Below are 21160 nucleotides of genomic sequence, written 5' to 3' on the forward strand. Positions count from 1 at the left end.
CTATTTGGAGGCAACTAAAATAAGTTAAAAACAGTAAAAAAGAACATTTCAAACCTGTGGTGACCTTGTAGGACGATGAGTGCTAAGTTTGTCATATCTGAGATAAGCAATGTCACCTCTTTGTCTTGCTTCTTTCATTGCTGGAATCAGCTCTTTGCATCTTTGTCGCACAGAATTCGTAACACCAATCCATCTATTTCTAAAACCTCCCCAGTTTGCTCTCCCCAGTTAAGTCCCATTTGGTGCTCAGTGGCTGAACGATGGAGGTCCTCAGCGTTTCAAACATAGCAATTTCACGCATAGAAAAACTTGAGCTTGTGTCCTATCTGCAGAAAAGAGGGGGGGTATTATGCTATTAATGTCAAACAAGTCTTTATCACTCTCTCTTGCAGAAAACACAATAAAGATAAGACATAATATCCAGTATCCTGGTTTTTACATGATCTCCCCAATAAGCTCTTCCCACCCCCAATCCCCGCCCCCTCCTCTCGCTCCCCTCTGTTGCACAGCTGTTTCAATAGAAAGAGAGAGAGCCAAAGACTACTCAAAGATGTGCAAGCGGTTTGAAACACAACTCCAGGTTCGCTTTTGATGAGAGAACCACTTAGTAACATGGTAAAAAGCTCGAAAAAGTCAATCTAACATAATACCCAAGTTCATTTGCGGTTTATGTAGTGCCTTTTTTAACCACTAGGAGTGCATCTTACAAGTATTATAAATTTTCAGTTAAAAAGAAACAACAATTTTGATACTGTACAATCTTGCAGAACACATATTAGCCATCTCTATTGTCGATGCCACTTACCTGGAATGACTGAAATCGCCTTGAAAGCTCTCAACACCCTGAACGTGCGAAGTGCTGAAAAGTTGCCTAACTCTGCAAACTCTGTAACATACCTGAAGACAAAAAAAGATTATACAATGTGCTAACCGAAGCATAACAAGATATTGTGGTGCTTAAAGTGGACTTATCATGCACAATTCATATGAAACTAATAACTTTCTTTTGGGTAGGTCAGCGTTGATATTTATAGTGAAAAACAAGCTTTCACTTTCAACCAATGGCATGCTACGGCGCCGTGAAGACACACTTTGAGTGCAGATCGGGTCTGGAAATGGATTATAGGCTTCAACAATATGGACGACAGGGTTTTTTTGTGTGTGGATTATTCAAAACTAAGTGAATGAAACAAAATTCGACTCCAGGTATGTATTTGACAGAGGAAAATTGTTTTTTTATGGTTAAAAGCTCACTAAAGATCAATTTTGCGTGACATGCCTCGTTCCTGTGTTGCGTTCTACTCACGCCATGACGATGACAGAGAAGTCCAGCCAGTTCCACGGATCTCTCAGGAACGTAAACTTTCCTAAGCAAAATCCCCGTGCGAGAATTTTCACCAGGGATTCAAAAGTGTAGATTGCAGTGAAGGTGTACCTGTTACACATAAAGAGCATTAGTAACGGAAGATGGACATGGAAGTTCAGAGCAGTATCAGGTTTCCGAGTAAATGAAACTAAAAACTTACTCTACATTCTTAGTCCAGTCAGGCGGCTGACTCCATGTCATAAATACACAGTTGGTGATGATAGTGCACATGATTACAATGCTGAACAACGTGCGGTCCAGTTAAGGAAGCAATCGTAGCCAAGATGTAAAGGCTGTTCACATAAAATCCACCAAATGAATTTACTTTCTGAAAGGATATGCATGAACTAAAATCCAGATTGATATTCTTCTGAGGGGGTTAAAGGGGCTCAGCAGGTACAAGGCAGGAGTGGCATTGAAGCGGAAAATGACCTTTCCTTTGTTTAACACCATAAAAGTCTGAAAGAAGAAGTTGCCGTGTGAAACGCAATGAAAGAGGAAGACAGACACAAAAACAAAAACAAGTCTATAACAATTTTGGCAATATATGGGCAAGGAAAAAGATGCTTTACTGTATCGATAAGGTAAACATACTTTCTGATTGTGGTAGTATGGGTCCAGATCCTCCAGGATGGTGGACACCAGGCCCTTGGGGATCTCCCCATACAAAAGGGGCAGGGTTTTTCCCGCCTCCAGGTCTCTGTTGACCTCCAGCGTATTCTCCTCATCCTGCTCCCTCTTCTCGCTCTTCTCACCCTTCTCACGCTTAGGCCTCTTGGCTTTCTCCTCTGCAATCCGATTTTCAATAGCTTTGAGGGACTCCCGGGTGAACCGGCGGAAGCTATCTGGTCCTGGTGGCACAAGCAGCTGTTCCATCTTTTCATCCTGCACCTTCAGAGAGCACAGCTAACCTTAGACGCGAGGAACTCCTGAAACACAGTGTTAAAACGGTCAGGGGAAAACGGACAGATAAGGCTGGGATTAACATAGGATCTGCTTTCAACAAAAGGTTTAGTGCCATCATGCAAATTTGACCTTATTATACCATATTGTCCCACCCTTCAACCAGTCAGGACTGTCAGCTGGAGAGTTTAGCATGTTTGGACTGATGGGTAAAAAACTGGAGTGCCAAGAGGAAACCCACCCACACACAGAACGAATATATGTGAACTCCACAAGGAGACCTGGCCCAGGAGTTGACTCGGGAACTGGTCATCCCTGGATAGGGCTGGGCAAATGATCGAAATTTAATCAAAATCGCAATCTCAATAATCGTCATAGGACTTTATAATCGACAGGTTTACAGCCATTTCTTTGGCACAAACAGTACCCAGCTTGGGAGTTTGGACGAGACAATGGAAGACTTTTGGGAGTTATATGAAACTGGAGGAAAGCATTTGTTTTTGTTTGAGCTGAGGTTTAAATAAAAGATGTATCTAATTTTATGAATCAGCACGATGTATTTCATTTATCATGAAAAAAGAAAATAGATCGATCAATATGGGGAAAATAATTCATTATTTGTTTCATTCCATTTCTATAACTTAATTTCAGGACCAAACTATAACTAATATGAGGGACTGTCCATAAATATGCACAAATCTAGAATGGTGAAATGCTCCTCATTAAAAGTTTAGCTTGAAAACAGTGTTATTGTCCTTTCGTTTTAATCCTAGTCTTTTGATAAAAATGTACATTTGTTTTAGTCAAGATTTAGTCATACAATTGTCTTAAGTTTTAGGCTTTCGTGTAAATGTAGTAAACTGGAACTATATCTGGACATTTTAATCATCGTTTTAGTCATTAACAACTTTAATTTTAGCATTCTTTTAGTATAAGAAAAAAACCCTAATATTATTAAGATTGATTATAGGACCTAGCACATTTCTAATTGTTGGTTAGTGATCTAAACTCCTACCAATTATCTAACATCCCTGTTTGTCAAAGAGATGAGTTTCGGACACATTTCACAAACGTCAGCTTTAGTGTCATATTGAAACAAACAACAACACTAGTTATTATCCAATATACTGAGTGACAGGTTTAGAAATAAATCTGGTACAGGGCTTCCAATGGGGGGCCTCGACTACAAAGTACAAGCATCCAACACCATACTGTATGTAGCCTTTACAGTATGTAGATGCTGCTGTTGTTATAGGTAATCATCAATTATCCAAAAGGTGAATCTGATCCTTTATTTAATCGCCCAGGACTCTCTAAAACTACACACTCTTCAATCTGCTGCAGAACAATGTAACATGAGTAGAAATGTTCACTGTCAAATGAGCTAATCCAAACAGAGAGGCCAAAGGAGGGTGTGGTGAAGCCTATGGCCAGAGCTTATCTCCGGAAGTGGCGGGCTGTAATGACTCCAGCACCCGTGGCTGTCATCCCTGAGAATTTCAGGCACCGCGCTGGTAAAATTAGATCCAATTATGACCCCTTTCTCGGTATAAAATTAAAATCTGACGTGACAATGATCTATTCCAGGTAAAAATCGCCTTCCTTTGGGTTCATCCTTCACAGCGCTTCCCCCTCTGAGCCAGAGAGGTGGGCGGTGCGGAGTCATCCCACTAATAGGCCTGACTGCTCTGATGTGTTGGGCTGAACAATGGTGTATTAAATATGAATGCGCTCGCCCTCCCGACTGCGCTGCACTCTCCCTGGGTGTTCGGAAACGGAGCTCTGGCCACAAAGTAACAGCCCAATACTGCACATCCACATTCGCCGCTGCGACGTCGAAGAAATCAATGAGCAACATGTCAACAGCCCTCGGCGCTGGCTTTTCACACATGGGCTGCCATTACAGTATGGACGACTGTAAAACGCGGATACAAATCAAAGTGCACTGCATCTGTGCCTGACAGGAAGTGACATAGATAGAGGTAAAGTCCCATAGCAGTTCGACTCACTCATTTCCCATTGACATAGATTCAGACGACATCTATGGAATCACCCATGCTATGTACAGTCATGTTTGAAGCAGTGGAGGGGGAAAACAAAGAGGAGAAAATCAAAATGTTCTATGATTAGGCTACTCTAAAACTACTAAATTTGAAGTTCCATTTATTGAGGCAGGAAAATATCGCAATTACTTGAAAGCCCAAAAGTGACGGTAAACCTTTGTTCTAAAAGCCTAAAATCATATCCTAAAACACCACACAAGCTGCAATAAACAAGAAACATGATGTAAACCAACTTGCTTCAGTTAAACAGTTTACAAAAAAAATAGGTTAAAAACGCTAATAAATGAACAGACGATAAATACTGAGTTTTCTTTCCAATAACGATACAAAGACACAGAGAGGAGCAAAGTAGTTCAACAGCCGATGGAGAATGCTAACACGATGCTTCATGTTAGCATCATGCGGCATGCTAACGCTAGCTACAACTGCTGTTTTTTCACTTCTACTGAAATATCTGCTGTGCAAAAACATCCATATGGACCTGATTTAGGCTTGACTTTATTTGTCTGTGATGAATACGTTTATATTCCGCCAGAAAACGGCTAAAAAGAGTGAAAAATTAGGTCAAACTCCCTTGTCTGATGCGTTGCCATCTGTATCTATAACATGGTTGGCTCAGCAACAGTAAAAAACAATTTGCCTCCATCTATGTCACTTCCTGTCAGCATCCAATAAGGAAGTTAAACTATAAACATCACAAAAATGATCACGCTAAAGAATGCTGGGTAAATTGTTTAGCAAAACCTTAAATATGACAAGGTTTCAGCAAAAATTGTGTCCAATGTGTCATATGCAGTTTAAGGAGTTTTTGAGGACCTGCATCTTTCTTGAGTAGTATTTTTGTTGAGAACATATTACTTTTACCTTTACTCCGCAACATTTGAAAAATAAATATAGCACTTTCTACTCCACTACATGTCTAAAAAAGTGAATTTGGCCACCATGTGTTTGAAAGTCTAATAATAATCCATCAGCAGTAGGTGGCGCTATGCAGATGTACCACATGCCACTGACTCACAGCAAAGAAGAAGGTTTGTTCCTGTCGTGTCCTTATACAGGGTGAAATCGGCCATAATTTCTGTGTTTTTATGAAAGTGCAAAAACACAACACTTACATAAACGGATTTGTACTTCCTAATTTGAAGATCAAGTTGTTGTTTTTATACGGCAGATACTTCAGTACTTGAAGGAGGAACTGTTGGAAAAAGTACTTAAGTGATAATGAAACGCTCAGGAATATTAATATGTAACATGACTTTGCTAAACCACCTCTCCGCCAGGATTATCTAGCTGAAAGTTGTAACCTATTGTGCATGTTTTGGGCCGATGGGAGATAAAGACCCAGACATGAAAACTCTACAGTGAAATGTCCCACTGGAGAATCTTTACTGTTTAATACTTGTTTGCTACTTGTTTATGCTAGTTTTAAAACAACTGTATCCAACTCGCAACTCTAACAGAAGCACAAACTATGCGAAAACCATGAATATATTAACAATGTCTAAAACTAAGTTAAATCCAGCTTAATGTCATTTATATCATTAGGTCAGGTACGATCTCTTAACATGACTCAATTTTGAGCCACGAGTGCTTCAAGGGCAGCAAAATTGCTTTTACCATGTTAAAGTTGATGTGTGATCGAGTCCCATCTTGCTCCAGACTGAAAGATTTGGGAAAGATTTATGGGGACAAATCAGAAATGAGAGGACCAGAAGAGGGTAAAGCAGAAATGAGAGGACCAGAGGGTAAAGCACCTAAAAGCCCATATTTCCGGGACCTTCCATTTTTTTTGCATTGGAAAAAGCAAAGTCAGGGCTTTAAAACAAGTCGTGAAACATTGCGATGAAAATTGGTTAGCTTCAAGTTTGTTAAACACAAGCTTCACTAAACCTATGTCAGTATGGACATGCTGGAGAATTTAAGTTAGTTTTAACCTCCACTATTGTATTTTGATCGTCGCGCAAAATGCAGCGGCTAACAATATGCTAAAGCTAACGACAACTTATCAAAGCTGGGACAGAAACTATGATTGGGTCACCTAAAGTAATAGAATAAAATCGGCCAGTGCTGGAGCGGCCAAGTATTTGTTTAGGGTTTAAAGACCAGACATTTGGAAAAATCTGCCAAATATATCGGCCAAAAATATCGGCCGAGCATATCGGCATTGGCCAATTAACATCCCAAAATATCAGAATCGGTCTGAGAAAAACCCATATCGCTCGGCCTCTAGTTCTTATGCAAAGAGAACCATGAATCATTTCTTTAAAGGGGCTAGATGCAAATTAGCCATTTTATACTCACTACTGCCACCTCAGGCCAAATGTGTAACTGCACCTTCTATATTAAGCTTGTGCATGACGGCAATTCGAACCCGAAGTGACACCTTTTTGAGTGACAGTGCAGGATTTTAGAGGCAGCTGTGGTGAACAGGTCTGAGCTCATTCTACACATTAGGACATGGCTGGAACATGTAGGGGGAGGAAAATACATCATTTTAACATTTTTAAACACTCTATAGTCCCTTTAACTGTTCAAGAAGCACAGACCGGTTATGTTTAAGGTCGGCGCCCCACTTTGACCAATCCTGATCTCTTGGATACTCTTGGATAAGTCAGACCGAGGCAGTAAAAACAACTCCAGACGGGCCGCTTGTGAACTGTCACCGTCAAAGCCACACCATCACTAAAGGTCCACTATCCCGGCCTGCACTCATTAGACACAACCGCAGATACGAGCCGCCTCAGAGGCTTCAAACTGCTCCACTTGGCGTTATCTCCGGCCTCTCGGCGTCATGACCTTGTCCGCGCACAGGCCAAGTCCATTTCCCCCGCCTCTGATTGCAGCATGGACTTTAATATTTGCCATTCATCATGCCTTTAAGTAGACGTCCAGCTGCATGGAGAGATAGGCCTTGGAGGCGGGCCACCTGTTTCACCTACGACCAGCATATCGCTCACTCACGGCGCGTCAAAGGGGGAACGCCGGCTCAATATTTAATGAGTATACGAGACAAATACTATTGACTATTGCTTTTAGGCATCAGCAGAAGACCGGAGGCTTGTGGCAGATGTAAGCGTCCCAGGACAGTCATAAAATTCATGTGATTGATTCATTTCAGTTTTCAGATTTTGTTTTTTCTTTTCCTTTTTAAAGCCACACTGCGGTTTCAGGTTATAACAACTAAATTGCTGTAAGTCCTCACATAAACAAGCACGCTGGTAGGGCTGCACAATACATCGCCAAATTATCATTGCAATATCATATCATTTAAAAGCTAAGACCTACAAAATGAATCTAACCAGATCTTTTTCCTTGTGTTGTTGTCACTTTTTTGTGTTTTTTTTTGTCATACTTTTGTCTCTTTTTTTGTTGCTCTTTTGTGGCTATTTAGACGCTTTAATCAAGATATGTTCATTTGGGTGATGCCAAAATGGAGAAAATCTGTTCGGTTTAATTCTATCTGAAGTTTGGCAGGTTTTGGTGGATGATTGTCGACATCTGTGAACAGTCATGCAACATGTTTTGGCTCTTCAGCTCTTAAGAATGGACGAGTTGGTTTTGAAACTGTTATCATTTTTAAACATGATCATATATTGTGCAGCGTCACCCTTTAATATAAAGTAAAGCTCACAGTAAAATGTGTTTATTTTTCAGGCCCTAGTATGTGCATTTTCACCAAGAAGGACACTGACAATGAAACAAATCCATGGTTCAACATTGTGTGATTGTCGGGACATTATACTATAACAGAAGGCTTCTCTTTCGGGGCATGTGTTACGAGTACACAGAAAACTACAGAGAAGGAAGATAATCCCTCAAACCTTTGTGATAAAAAAAGAGGTAGTCTAATGTGTACAGTACACACAAGCTCTGCCCGATCACGTGTATCCATGATAAAGAGGGATACTGTGTTATGACGAACTGGATTAGTAAAATCAAAGCATGAAAGGTTTTCTTCTTTGTATGGTTGTCACGGTGATGGGCGGAGTTGCATCGATGATAATGGATACTTTTGGGTTTAGCAACTGCCTAGTATTGACATTAATGGGGGTATAGCAATTGGAGTTGGGCTTGGAATTCTTATTATCTTATTTTGTTGGAAGTTGTAGCCTTTTACAATAAAGAATTGGGCGGTATCAATAACAAGGTAAGCCCCTCCCTATTAGATCCGTACAAATTCAGCCTTCCACTAAAAGCACATCAGTTGCTGATGAAGGCAATACATGCTATTATACTGACAAACATTGTAAGCGATTTGTTTTTTCCATCAAATTGTGTCAAAGCACGGCTTAAATACTAAATCAGTTCCAAAATTAGACTAAAATCGAACAAGATTAGGAAAAACTTGCCCTAAACTGAAGTTTTGCCGATGTTTAAGTTACTATGTGTTTTTGTTTTAGGGTATGTAGGCAAAAAAATACATGTGTTCATTCAGTTGTAGGATGTCAGGGGTTTTGCCATATATTGTGGATATAATTGCGATTACAGCGATAATTTGGCGATATATTAAGGGAAATACAAGATGCTCTAAAAGCGATGAATAACTTGTGACAAAGAAGACCCGAGAGCCCCAGGAAAACGGATGCTCTTTTGACAGACACATGAACAAAAAAAGTGAATAGGGCCAGTCGTTATTGGGGGGGGGTGGGGCCCTCCTTAGGGAGCGACCCACACTCGCAGCTCCTCCTAAGTGCTCGCTTGTCCCTCTTACCCACCGCCTCCCGTGCACTAAACGCTCGCATCCTCCTCATTCGGGGCGTTGGCAAAATAGCTGATGATGATGTTGTACTGCTGGAACAGGTCTCCATCAGAGTGATTGACGACCAGCAGGTATAGAATATGACAAGCGTACACATGCCAGGCCGCCTAAACGCCGGGAGCAAAACAGAGCGCACAGTCATTTCTAATTGAGAAGAATCTAATAGTGGCGCTGACAGTCGCGTACGCAGGAAGTCGTCTAAACTGGAGAGTGGGCTAATAATTACAGACATGCCCATTAACCCGCCGTAATGTATTGTTTCCTCCATTTGCGCTTCCACCAGGGCCTGAAAAGCAGTTATTTTTCACGATAAAGCAGTGAATGCGAGATAAACGAATGAAACAAAACATGAAGGCGTGACGCTGCAGATGAATGGTTAATTAAGTAAGAAAACATACACATATTGCAGGCTTTTTCTGTTATGCCAATTGTGCAAAGAATGACCAGAATTATGTACATTTCAGGGGAAAACTTTAGAAAATGTGAAATTCTATGTTCACGTCTGTTGGCAAATACACAAAAAGAGAGATTTTTGAGTAAATTTTCTATTTTTTTAATGAATTAAAAACTCAATAAGCCAGGCTGGGCATTACTTATCAACAAATCCTTCTGAGGGAAAAAAAAAAAAAAGGATGAGACTGGAAAATGTGGAGTCTGTAGGTGCTAATAAGTTGCGTTCACGTGACATCACAACATTCTCAAGGGCCTATAGTTTAAAATTGAGGTGGAGGACAGCTGAAAATTCCATGATGGTAACTATGGTAACTGTCAAACAAAACAAAATGATTTGCATTTTGGTTAATACTGTATGTCCGTCATCACCGGGGGAATCCACATCAAACAAAAACGGTCTCGAAGTTCATTGTCTTCTCCGTCTGCACAAATAAGCTAATGTCCCATTTTTCTTCTTCTCCCAAACTGTGTCCAAAAGCGGTGACAATATTTACCATAATGAGCGTGATGTTGACCAGAAGAAAGGCCTTTTCAGCCCGAAACACAACACGGCGGATTCGTGTATCCGATCACCACCAAATATCGATGAGGTCAATTTTCTTTTTTGGAGATTTCTAACAAAAACTGTATCCCCCCCCCCCACCATAGAGTTGTTTTGTACTCTGCCCTCCATCTGAAATTATGACATCATCACTTTCTACAACATGAACGCAACATAAGGATTTTAAAAAAAGCATTGTGAGAAAATGTCCTTTGAAGTTATAATAAAAAAATCAATTCATGGAGGGAAGTGAACAAAACAAAACAAAAAACAACTTCCATTTGGTAAACTTCCAAAAAAACATCCCTGGAGAAAAGAATCAAGAGACTAAATCTGAACTGGGGCCTGATATAAAATGTCTACCATCCACATCGACACACACAGCTTCAACAAGCAGAAGATAAAACACTCATATGAAACTTACCATTAGTTTTCCATCCTGCCCACGCGTGATCTCTTGTCCAAAAAGTCTCTAGGTATCGTTAAGTTGAAGAAAATCAATTCACAGAGCAAAAAAAAACAAAACAATAGCCGTCCCCAGCTGTGCTTCTTTCCAGTCGGATAATTTCCACCACTTCCAGCACTTTGATCCGCCCGAATGTGCGCGTCAGAGAGAGAGGACAGACTTTCCGGATATTCCTAGTAGGTACCAATGAGGGCAGGGACTGGGATGGACGGATGGATAGATGGATGGGTGGGTGGATGGAAGTATGGAGCGGCTGTGCGGTGGACATGCCCTGCGTAATTGTCAGGAAAACACATAAAGTTCGGCAAAGTATTAGAAACTAAAAGCTTTAACCACAAATATGAATCATGACATTTAGATTAGCGCTAATAACTGCGGAGATATAGCGGGAAACAATTAACGAAGTGAGCGCATGGCCTTAAGTTACAGAGCTTAATCGAAAGATGTGTATGCGGGCAAAAAGTGGTTTAACAATGGGGCAAAACTTGGCGACGGTACAAACTAGCAACAGCCTGTAGGTTTAGCTCTTATATTTCACCATTTGCGTACCTGGGACTGGGAGAAGAGCCAACGTGCTTCATACTGTACTGATATAAGAAGCGTCGAATGTTCGTGTATGTTTAGACATTGGCGCGCTCTAGTGGCGAATCTGCGACGGCGCATCGCAGCCATAAAGTGACGAAACAAAACAAAAAAAGAGGAAAAAAAAGAGTTGCAAATTTACGAGATTTTTTGAAATATGCACATTTGTGTGGAATAAAAAAAAAGATAGCAAGTCCGCCTGAAAAGCCACAAATTTGCTTCTTCTCTTCTCATAAATGTGCTACTTTTTTTTTTTGTAGCAAATTTGCTATTTTTTCCTGGCAAATGTGCGACTTTTTTCCCTCACAAATCTGCTATTTTTTTGAATGGAAAATGTTTGACTTTTGTTCTCAGAAACGTGCAATTTTCCCCGGTGGCAAACCTACGACTTTTTCCTCTCTCAGAAATTAGCATTTTTTTTGGTTAGTGCTAGATCGTATGCTCCGGAGGGACGGTCTGCTGTGAGTTTGTATAGAATAGATCTATGAGTTGGTTTGTCTAAAAATACAAATAATCCTAATCCTAACCCTAATCCTTAAAGTTAACCCCTTAACTCCCACCTGAACCGAGCACATTTTCTCCAGTTTGACTTTACCCCAGTCCAAAAAGCTTCTGGAAAAAAAAGCTGTGAAAATAGCAATAAAACAATGATGGAAATGTGACAAAAAAGTGAGAAAACGTTGACAAAAAAGTGACGAAAAATGTATGAAAAAGTGGCAAAAATGTCACAAGAAATTGACAAAAAATTGATTAAAAAAATGGGCAAAAAAATGTCAAAAATGTGACAAAAAATGATTACAAATTGACGAAAAATTGACAAAAAAATTACAAAAATGTGATTAAAAAAATGACCAAAAAAATTCTAAAAAGTGACGAAAAAAAATACAAAAAAATGATTAAAAATTGATGAAAAAATGGATGAAAAAATGACAAAAATAGTGATAAAAAATTACAAAAAAGTTACAAAAATGAGTTGAACACCCAACAAAAAAATGTTGGGGAAAAAATCTGATGACGTGAGGAAAAAGATCCTCTCGGTTCAGGCGGGAGTTAAGAGGTTAACCATTTCTCTTGCCCTAACCTTAATTTGTGTCATGTCACGTTTTCACAGCAGACTGTCCCTCCGGAGCATACGATCTATCACTAACCTTTTTTTTTCTTCCTAACAAATTAGCGACTTTTTTCAGGCAGATTCGCTATTTTTTTTCCTCACAAATTAGCATGTTTCAAAATCTCGAAAATCTTTTTTTTTTTAAATGTTTCCCTGTCATTAGATGGTCCCGATACGTCGTAAACCAGACCCATAACGCAGACAAATGATCGGGTTTAGTTGGCCGAAACAAAAGATTAGCGCATCAAGCAACTCCTACTTGAAAATTCCTAAGTGATACAACATAGCCTCGATCTATAGCTGCCAGACTGTGGCATCGACCCATCGACAAACTAATCTCTTCACTGCACTCCGCACTCACCGACCTACGCTTGCTTTCCCCGGTTTGAACTCCGGGGGCGCTGTTTCTCACTCTCGAGTCCACATAGGCTAAACGGACAGAGGGTTGTTTGTTTTGTTTTTCTTGTCAAAAGTTGCCCAAATTCCCCTTTGACAGAAATGTGAGCGCTCACGGACGCACAGGAACGACCAGAACCGCACTATTTTTTTTTTTAGACTCAGGATGGCTCAACAGCAGGTGGGTCTCTCTCTCTCTCTCTCTCTCGGTGTTAAATTCAACTCTTTGCTGTTTCTACTCTCGCCAAAGGTTGCTACAATTTACTCATTGCTCGCTTTTGTATTGCGACTTTGCAGCTACTCAGTGAAGAAGGGGCTGTCTTATTGCAGCCCGTCAAAGCTCAGGGGCCACTGGCAGGAGTGCGGAGAAGCTCCATCATCTCTGCGTCTTTCAACTTCATCAACTCCATCATAGGATCTGGAATCATAGGTAACAGGATATTAATTAGCCTATAGGTCCAGGCTTAGTAGATTAGGTCTAATGAGAATCTCCTGAGTCTCTACAGTCTGCAGAAAGTCCAACAAATCTGCGCATGTTTCAACTTAAGAGCAAAAAAAAAAAAGTGTGTACAATTTGAGCCAAAACTGTAGTGTGTTTTTGTATTAACTCATGCAATGTCATTAATTTCCAAGATTTTTTTTGTTTTAGATCTAATGCCAGTCTAAAATCCAATTCAATGCTTCTTTTTAAGGTCTTAACTTTGGCACAGTTTTATTTAAGGACCAAACCAGAACTTCACCAAACCACCAAAACACATACGTTCTCTAAATAGTCAAAGAACCACAAGAGCAGGTCTCAAAAGTCATACATGTGGCTCTAAAACCATAGAGTGCAGATGCCTCATGCTTTACCCCATTTAAACACAGGCCTATATTTAAAATGTAGTGGTAGTATTTGGATGTGTTTTGATGTGCACAACATTCCCGGGAGCTCTGGGGGAAAACATGCGATAAATAAAATCCCTCCCCGCGGGGTCAACTCCTCACGTCATATGACTAGCGCCTGTTGAGCCCTTTCTCCTCTTTAACTCTTTAACTCTTTCATCTTCTCCAGCGCGGCACTGTGCGGTGTAGCGTTATGATGGGTCTGAGGAGCAGGCAAGGGGGATAAACCTTTTCGTACTGCGGCTAAACCCAATGATTTTCATAAACATTGGAGTAAAAGAGATACTTCTGCGTCATTGAAAAAAGTCAGAAAATTGCTCTACCATTGCTTGTACTGGCTAATTTCTCATAATTTGTTTCCAGACAAGCCATATTTCTTCATAATTAGCCGTCTTCATATAAATTGTGGTTAGGATAATAATAATGATCGTTATTATTACTATACAAATACACTAGTTGTGTGTTTAGTGTCCATGTTATTACCACCAATACCATGTTCCCCCCCCCCCTGCATATTATATGGGGCTGTAAAGTAAACGTCTTGCCCTCATTTATATTGCTTGCTTTACATTATAGGTATAGTCAGTTTTCCCTGCATGCAATAATAGTTGAAATTTCAAATCAAACCAAATAGTTTCCCTCACAGGGCTGCAGAAATGTTGCTAATTTGACCAACCAGGAAAAGTCTGGACATCAGTAATGACACAGGCATCAAATAGTGAGACCAACAAATGAATAATCAGCATGGACCGTTCTCCACAGAGAGGAAAAACTCAAAACCCCAGATAGAGTAAAGAGAAACATTGAGGGTATAATACGCATGTGTACAGTGTACCACCATTAAGAGGATTATCTTATAGCAATTAACTTATAGTAAGCTCTACTTGCATAAATATACACTGCCTGACCAAAACAAAAGCCGCCCACCGCAAAGAAAAACATTACACGCTCTAATATTTACCTCTACTTTAGCTTTGATTACAGCCTACATTAAAAACAAAAAAAGAGATCATGCATTGATGACGGGAGAGTGTGACCACTGTGCATAGCTTCCTCCAGCACATCGCAAAGATTCTCTGTGGTGACCAGTCCATGTGTGAAAATGAACCACTCTTTCACAATGTGAGCCCAATGAATCCTGGCATATTCATCTTCGATTATGCTCGTGCCATCAGGGAAGAAGATGGGGTAAGGTAGTCAGCTGATCTCAGATATCTGCTTCCTCCTAGGTTTACCGTACGCTTTGAACCAAGCCGGACTCCCATTTGGTCTACTACTTTTGATAGTGGTTGGTTTTATCACAGGTAAGGGCTACTGTTCAATTTCTCATTCTATTAAATGTGAAAATGGCTAGATCTATTCCCCCTGTGTTTGTTGTTTTTTGTTTTAGACTACACCATTATACTATTGATCAAGGGAGGAAACCTGTCAGGGACTAACAGTTACCAGGCCTTGGTCCAGAGCACTTTCGGGTTACCGGGGTTCGTGACTCTCTCTGCACTGCAGTTTCTCTATCCTTTTATAGGTAGGTTTTAAGAAGAAAAGAGTGTCACATGATCACATCTCACACAAATTCTGAACTGCCCTACAGATTGTACTTTCTGATTATCTTGCCCAATGCCCACACTGGTCACATCTCCTGCTTTTGTGTCTCGTAGCTATGGTTAGTTATAACATCACAACAGGTGACACACTCACCAAAGTATTTCTACGGATACCAGGAGGTACGGCAGGTCTAAATCTCTTCAATAACATATGATCTTAATATCATGGAACAATGTTTACATATCCTCTTTGATTGTTATTGCAGTGGGTCCTGGTCACATATTCGCTGAACGTCACTTTGTCATTTTGCTAATAACTGTAGTATTCACTCTGCCTCTTTCACTCTATCGCAACATAGAGCGACTTGGGAAGGTTAGTGTCACTAAATACTTGATCCATGTTTTGATTGATTGAAGCCACAGATTGAAATGTCTTCCTCTAGGTGTCCTTCTTGTCAATGGTACTGACTCTAACTGTTCTCATCATAGTCATCATCAGAGCAGCCACTTTGGGACCCGCAATGTAATTTTACTTCTCCAACCACATCTAATACTTAAGTGTGAAACTGGACCACTAAACGTATCCCCCTCAAATCCTCACCCATTATCCCCTTTAGCCCTGCAACAGAAGACGCTTGGGCATTTGCAAAGATAAACGCCATTCAGGCCGTCGCCGTAATGTCTTTTGGTGAGATTTTTAAATGTCTTTCAATATTTCTGAGCCCATTGAAGCAAAAGCTCAAAGTTCTCATTCAAATTAAGAACATAATCCAGATTTATAACACAATGGGATATTGTGAGATCAAGTTTTTTTCTTTTTTTCCCCGCAGCTTTCATATGCCATCACAACAGTTTCCTGATCTATGGCTCGCTGCAGGAGCAGACTTTATCTAACTGGTCCAGAGTCACCCATGTGTCCGTGGGCTCGGCTTTAGTTTTCAGTGCTGCTTTTGCTGTTGCTGGATATGCCACCTTCACTGGCTATACACTAGGTGAGTGATTCTATGCCTTTTACTTCCATTTAGGTACACATTTGTTATTAAAGTAGTGTTTTCTGCATGCCTGGATGTGCATTTTTTAATTTCAATTTCTTCCTGTTTATTAAAAATGCTATAAACAGGGACATACATTATAGTATTGTCTTGTATTGGCATAATTTAAGACACTAACATCGAAGGATTTGACTAATGCGTTGAATAGTGTATGACGTTGAACTGTTCTCACTTTCAGGAGACATCTTTGAGAACTACTGCAGGGACGATAACCTGGTCACACTTGGGCGCTTCTGTTTTGGCCTCAGCATCATAACCACTTTTCCACTGGAGTGTTTCGTTACACGTGAGGTAAGTTTTACACCTCCAATCAGCACGCTCAGTATCTGCCTAACATTTATATGAACAGCAGCAGTACAGTATGTTATGTTGGGTGATGTTTGTTCCTCAAGATAAAGCATTGTTTGTGGTGTTCCGCAGGGCTTTGTCTTGGGACCAGAAGTGTTTGTATTGTTAATTTATGATATATGTAAAATATTTGAGACAATGAGTGTGGTGATGTTTGCAGATGACGCTTGAAAGAAATTTCTTGTTCTTGAAAGAAATTATAGAAATAAGTTATATAAATAAAAAAAACAGCGTAAATTATAATGATGGTTTAAGAGAAATATATATAATATGTATAATATGTATAAAATAGAATACATAATATAGAGCAAAAAGGAAATGATAAAATAAAATAAAAATATATTTAGATTCTTTTTTTTTACCTCAACTATATTGTGCAAAACGAATAGTCAACTGTCTTAACATTTTCATTGATAAGGTAAAGACCAAAAAAAAAAAAAAAAAAAAAAGTTGAGTCACAATTATTCGGAGAAAGAATATTGCAATTTTACAATTATGCATAATTATTGAAATTACCGGTTAATCAGTTATTTACCGGGTAATCTTGACATTCCTACCACAACATTACCTTAGTATGGCTTTTCATTTGATTTGTTTTGTGTGCTGTTGCAGGTGCTGTCCAATGCCATGTGCAACAGAGAGCTCTCCAGAGTGGAGCATGTGGCCATAACGCTGCTTATTGTTGCCGTTTGCACAGCTATATCAGTTGCCTACGACTGTCTGGGAGTGGTTTTGGAGTTAAATGTGAGTTTACATGTTTTTCCAGCATTAACGTTATACTTCACACTTGCATTGGCTCAGTTTGTTGTCCACATCAAGTCTTCAGAAACACAATTGTTTCAATGCTCCAGTCTCTGATCTATCTTTAATGTGCTTCTCAGTGTCTGCTTTCTGCCCATTAAGTCTTATCTGTCAGTAGTCATGTTGTAAGAATGACATCCTAGTTGGTCTTACATTACATACCAAACTTTAAAAAGCTACATTTTTATCCACTCTTGAATTTTTTTTCTCTTCTACAGGGCGCTCTGAGTGCCATCCCATTGATCTTCATCCTTCCGTCCGCCTGCTACCTCAAGCTCTCCCCTGGGCGCTGGTACCACTCCCACAACCTCATCCCCAGCGTTCTCCTGGGACTGGGGATATTCTTTATGATTACTGGACTCACCATGACGGGCCTGTTCCCGCAGGACTGCTCACACGGAGTGGAGATGTTTTACTGCCCCGATGCCAATATCTCTAGCACTGTCGCTCCGTAATATCAAATACTGATACTTTGATTTTGGTTTTTCAATGTGTATTTAAATGACGAAAAGTTTTTTTATATTATATGCTGGTATAGTTATATAATTATTATAATTTTAGTTTATAATTATTTATTTTTTTCTCATTGTTTTAACAAATATATTTAACTCAACATTGCCTGCATGAGCCCAACTTTCACAGTCTCAACTAAATACGGAAAATATGACATGACTTTAACACAAAATGACATTAAAATACAATACTGTTCAAATATGGTTCTAAAGAGCTCTCTGCCTGGGAAGATGAGAATGTCCCCCAAATATTTTGTGGTGATTTCACTTCTGCTGTTCAAACCTTCATCACTTAAAGATTCACCTCATGTATGCTGATGACCTTATCATTTTGGGGTTGCAAGAGCTGTTGCATGTGTGCTTTCAGTAAGGAACAGACTTTGATAGATTCATTGCCACTGATTAATGTAAATATTTGTGGCACTATGTGACTGCAGACTTGACGATAGAGACATTTACAGACAGTCGAATGCTTTATGGACCTGCTGATCTGCAGGTTTGGAATGTGCTCAACACCAGTTAAATCAGACTCTTTACGGCACATTGGACTCCCATGTATACTGCCTATCTGTGTAGGCGCTACAAAAAGAGTAATATACAAAATGGAGCAGTGCAAGCCAAATGTTTATTAATATGTGCCCAACTGCCCGACTGTCGAACTCAGTGAACAGCATCATCACTGCATTGACCAACCCTGGACTAAGCTCGGTGTGTTATTTTTCCAGTATTTGGACTCACTGGCTTCTGAGCCTATACAGGAATGTGTCTTTTCTTTTAATATGGACCACTGTTCTAGTAAAATAAAATAAATAAATACGAATAATAACCCAGATTTATTTATTATGGTCATTGGAGTGTTAGGGGAAAAGTATGCTTTAAAAAAATGGTTGTTTTATGCAGTTATTAAAGTCAACCACAAGATGTCAGTGTAGACAAGCAAAACAGGAGGAAGTGCGACAGTCAGTAGCCTACACAAACACGCCTTGGTGCTTTTCCCCTCCACATATACTCAAAATCCTTGCGCGTAAAGATGAAACACAAATGTGCCTGACAGAGCAGTCGTAAGTCATGGCACTTTTCAGCCCCTTCTGCCATTACGCACAGCTTGGAAATCGTGCGCCTGTGCCAAACTCCTCACCGTCCTGCGAGTAAATAGGAGAGACGCCCCACTTCGCCTCCTTCCAACACACGCCGTGGCTGGCTCAGATGCAGTCAAAAGTTGGCAGGGTTGTCTGCGGTGTCAAGAGGAGAACGATTCGGCTCGATATGAGGAGAAACCCACGGGCGAAGATGCCACACTGGAACGGCCTGGGATAGGAAAAGGACGCGGGAAAAGAGAGGGGGCGCGTTGACAGATAGCGATACATTTATTTACATGTAGCACTGGATTATTTGAAGGCTGATGGAAGTTGACGACAGCGCTGGAAACGTGCATGCATGGTAGGTTTGGACTCCGCGTTGAATTCTTCTACAACAACAACAAAAAAAGAAAAATCGGAAAATGTGATCATTCTCCTGAATATTTGGATGACCTCATGTGGGATTCGCCCAGTAAAACACTCGCTATTTTCTTTTGCAAAGCTGGTAGTTTGACAGAGCGAGGAGCTGCGTGTGCTTCTTCTTCTTCTTCTTCTTGTTGGTGTTGTTGTTGTGAGGTGAAAATGAATTGTGCTTTTTGTGCCTTTCTGACCAGCCCGAGGGATTTTGTCAAGCAGATGAGTTTGGTCATGGACGAGCATGGATCCCAGACGCATCCGAGGCAGGCCACTGCGAGGTAAGCTCGAGCTGTCATATGGAAACAGCCCGTATATTCCAACATGACAATACTGCACAACGTGACATGGCATCTGTAGCAGCAGGATGACTGAGTGCCTTATATTTTTTTGAGGTATAGGCACTAGACTTCTGTAGTTCCTTGCTCATTATAGTTTGGAAAAGCAGAAACATCACTGCAAATGATACTGTTTTGTTGGAACATGTATGATTTCAAAGTTTCGAACTACTCATGGGCTCATTTTGGGTTCAATCCATAAATAAGACAAGATGCAGCAGCTGGCAGGGTAAGGATATATTGAAGTGTGACAAACTTAAGGTCTTCCATAGCGTCAAAAAGCATTACATTTTTTGGATCAAACTGGCATTAACCTGTTACCCCCCGCCTTAACTTAGTGCATTTTCTCCAGTTCGACTTTACCCAAATCTAAAAGCTTCTTGAAGCCTATAGGCCTGTGTAGCGCCTCATTTGAAAGCTAAGACCTGCAAAACTGATTGCAACGTTTTTGCATTTTTGTCGTGTTTTTGCCACTTTCATTGCATTTTGTCACTTTTTTGTCGCTCTTTCTTGTTGATTTTTTTTGTTGCTTTTTCTTCACTCTTAAGGCGCGTTTTTGTCGCTTTTTTTGGTTGTGTTACCGTTGCTTTTCCAGCACGTTTTTGGCACATTTTGGAAGCGTTTTTTGTGTGTGTTCTAGTCTTTTTTCATCGCTTTATTGACGTGTTTTGGTTGTGTTTTCGGCTATTAAGATGTTGAATGGTTAAATGTAAATTTCTTGGACAATACAAACATTGCTCAACTGATTTTACTGCATATGCTGGTCAAAAAGGGGTCAAAAGGTTCCAAAACCGATTCAACTGCAGGTGTGGCTGACACTGTATGCTATTCAGCCCTCTGTTTGATGCAGTGCTTGTAAGAAATGAAACATGCACCCGTTTTCGTTGCGTATGTGACGTGATATATTCCGTTGCGTATGTGGATATAGTATTTGGCATTCAAAAGCATTAGCTATGACTTGCTGCTACCTGTGCAAACCCGGTGTAACCTCATATAACCCACACCTGATAAGTTGCGTCACTCCTGTTTCTCCTCATGAGTCTGTCTCATTCCGTCATCAAACATGTGGGGGGATCTCAGTCCACCCACTAACCTGAAGATGAGTGGTTCAATTCCCACTTCTCCCTGGTGCTGCCTGTTGCCGTTATGTCCTCGTGGAAAGACACTTCACCGACACTCGCCTGTGATTGTGAATGCAGTTGGGGAGAGTCTGTTCAAGTTACACAACAAACTGGCCGAGGGGGCATCGGAGTTTCAAAAGGGATTGTAAAGAGGAGATGCCCTGGTTGTTTTTATGCCTTTTCCACTATCAATTCCAGACCAATTTGCGCCGGCCCGTCATCTCATTGTCTCTATAAAACCCTCAAAGCCAAATTCCACTCAGTCACTAGTACATCCCGGCGACTTGTTGCGGATGCTCCAACCTCTGAACCGCGGCTCATTTCCTGCTCGCACTGAGAAATAGCCTTGACCACATGTTGGGGTCATGGGAAGTATTTTTGTAAGGCAAACATTCGGGGCCCCCTCTGTGTCTCCCGTGATGAGCT

At 40.5% G+C, this 21160-nt stretch overlaps 3 protein-coding genes across 9 annotated transcripts in view; 2 read left to right on the top strand and 1 right to left on the bottom strand.

Annotated features, from left to right (window-relative positions):
* scn1laa (sodium channel, voltage-gated, type I-like, alpha) overlaps positions 1–10736 on the bottom strand; it is a 35135-nt gene extending 24399 nt beyond the window's left edge. Inside the window, 6 exon segments of the mRNA XM_079562802.1 lie at positions 806–897; positions 1307–1435; positions 1527–1616; positions 1707–1825; positions 1961–2295; positions 10510–10736. Of these exon segments, the coding sequence (XP_079418928.1) occupies positions 806–897; positions 1307–1435; positions 1527–1616; positions 1707–1825; positions 1961–2242 (712 nt within the window). The 5' untranslated portion in view covers positions 2243–2295; positions 10510–10736.
* A 2025-nt stretch (positions 10737–12761) lies between these two features.
* Positions 12762–17725, top strand: slc38a11 (solute carrier family 38 member 11; the record flags this gene model as incomplete). Its single annotated transcript, XM_079563104.1, has 12 exons — positions 12762–12821; positions 12938–13070; positions 14755–14829; positions 14916–15050; positions 15184–15249; positions 15336–15442; positions 15513–15592; positions 15687–15757; positions 15900–16061; positions 16300–16412; positions 17082–17213; positions 17489–17725. Exons 1-12 carry the CDS (start codon positions 12807–12809, stop codon positions 17723–17725), a joined length of 1326 nt encoding a protein of 441 aa, XP_079419230.1. The 5' UTR covers positions 12762–12806.
* Positions 17726–18781: 1056 nt separating this feature from the next.
* cobll1b (cordon-bleu WH2 repeat protein-like 1b) overlaps positions 18782–21160 on the top strand; it is a 50001-nt gene continuing 47622 nt past the window's right edge. For all 7 annotated transcript variants that reach the window (XM_079562860.1, XM_079562861.1, XM_079562862.1 and 4 more), the window contains exons 1-2: positions 18782–19222; positions 19476–19556. In XM_079562860.1, coding sequence (XP_079418986.1) covers positions 19185–19222; positions 19476–19556 — 119 coding nt within the window. In that variant the 5' untranslated portion in view covers positions 18782–19184. The remainder of the gene's footprint in view (positions 19223–19475; positions 19557–21160) is intronic.

The sequence above is a fragment of the Gobius niger genome, assembly GCF_951799975.1.
Source record: "Gobius niger genome assembly, chromosome: 9".
In the NCBI taxonomy this organism is placed as follows: Eukaryota; Metazoa; Chordata; class Actinopteri; order Gobiiformes; family Gobiidae; genus Gobius; species Gobius niger.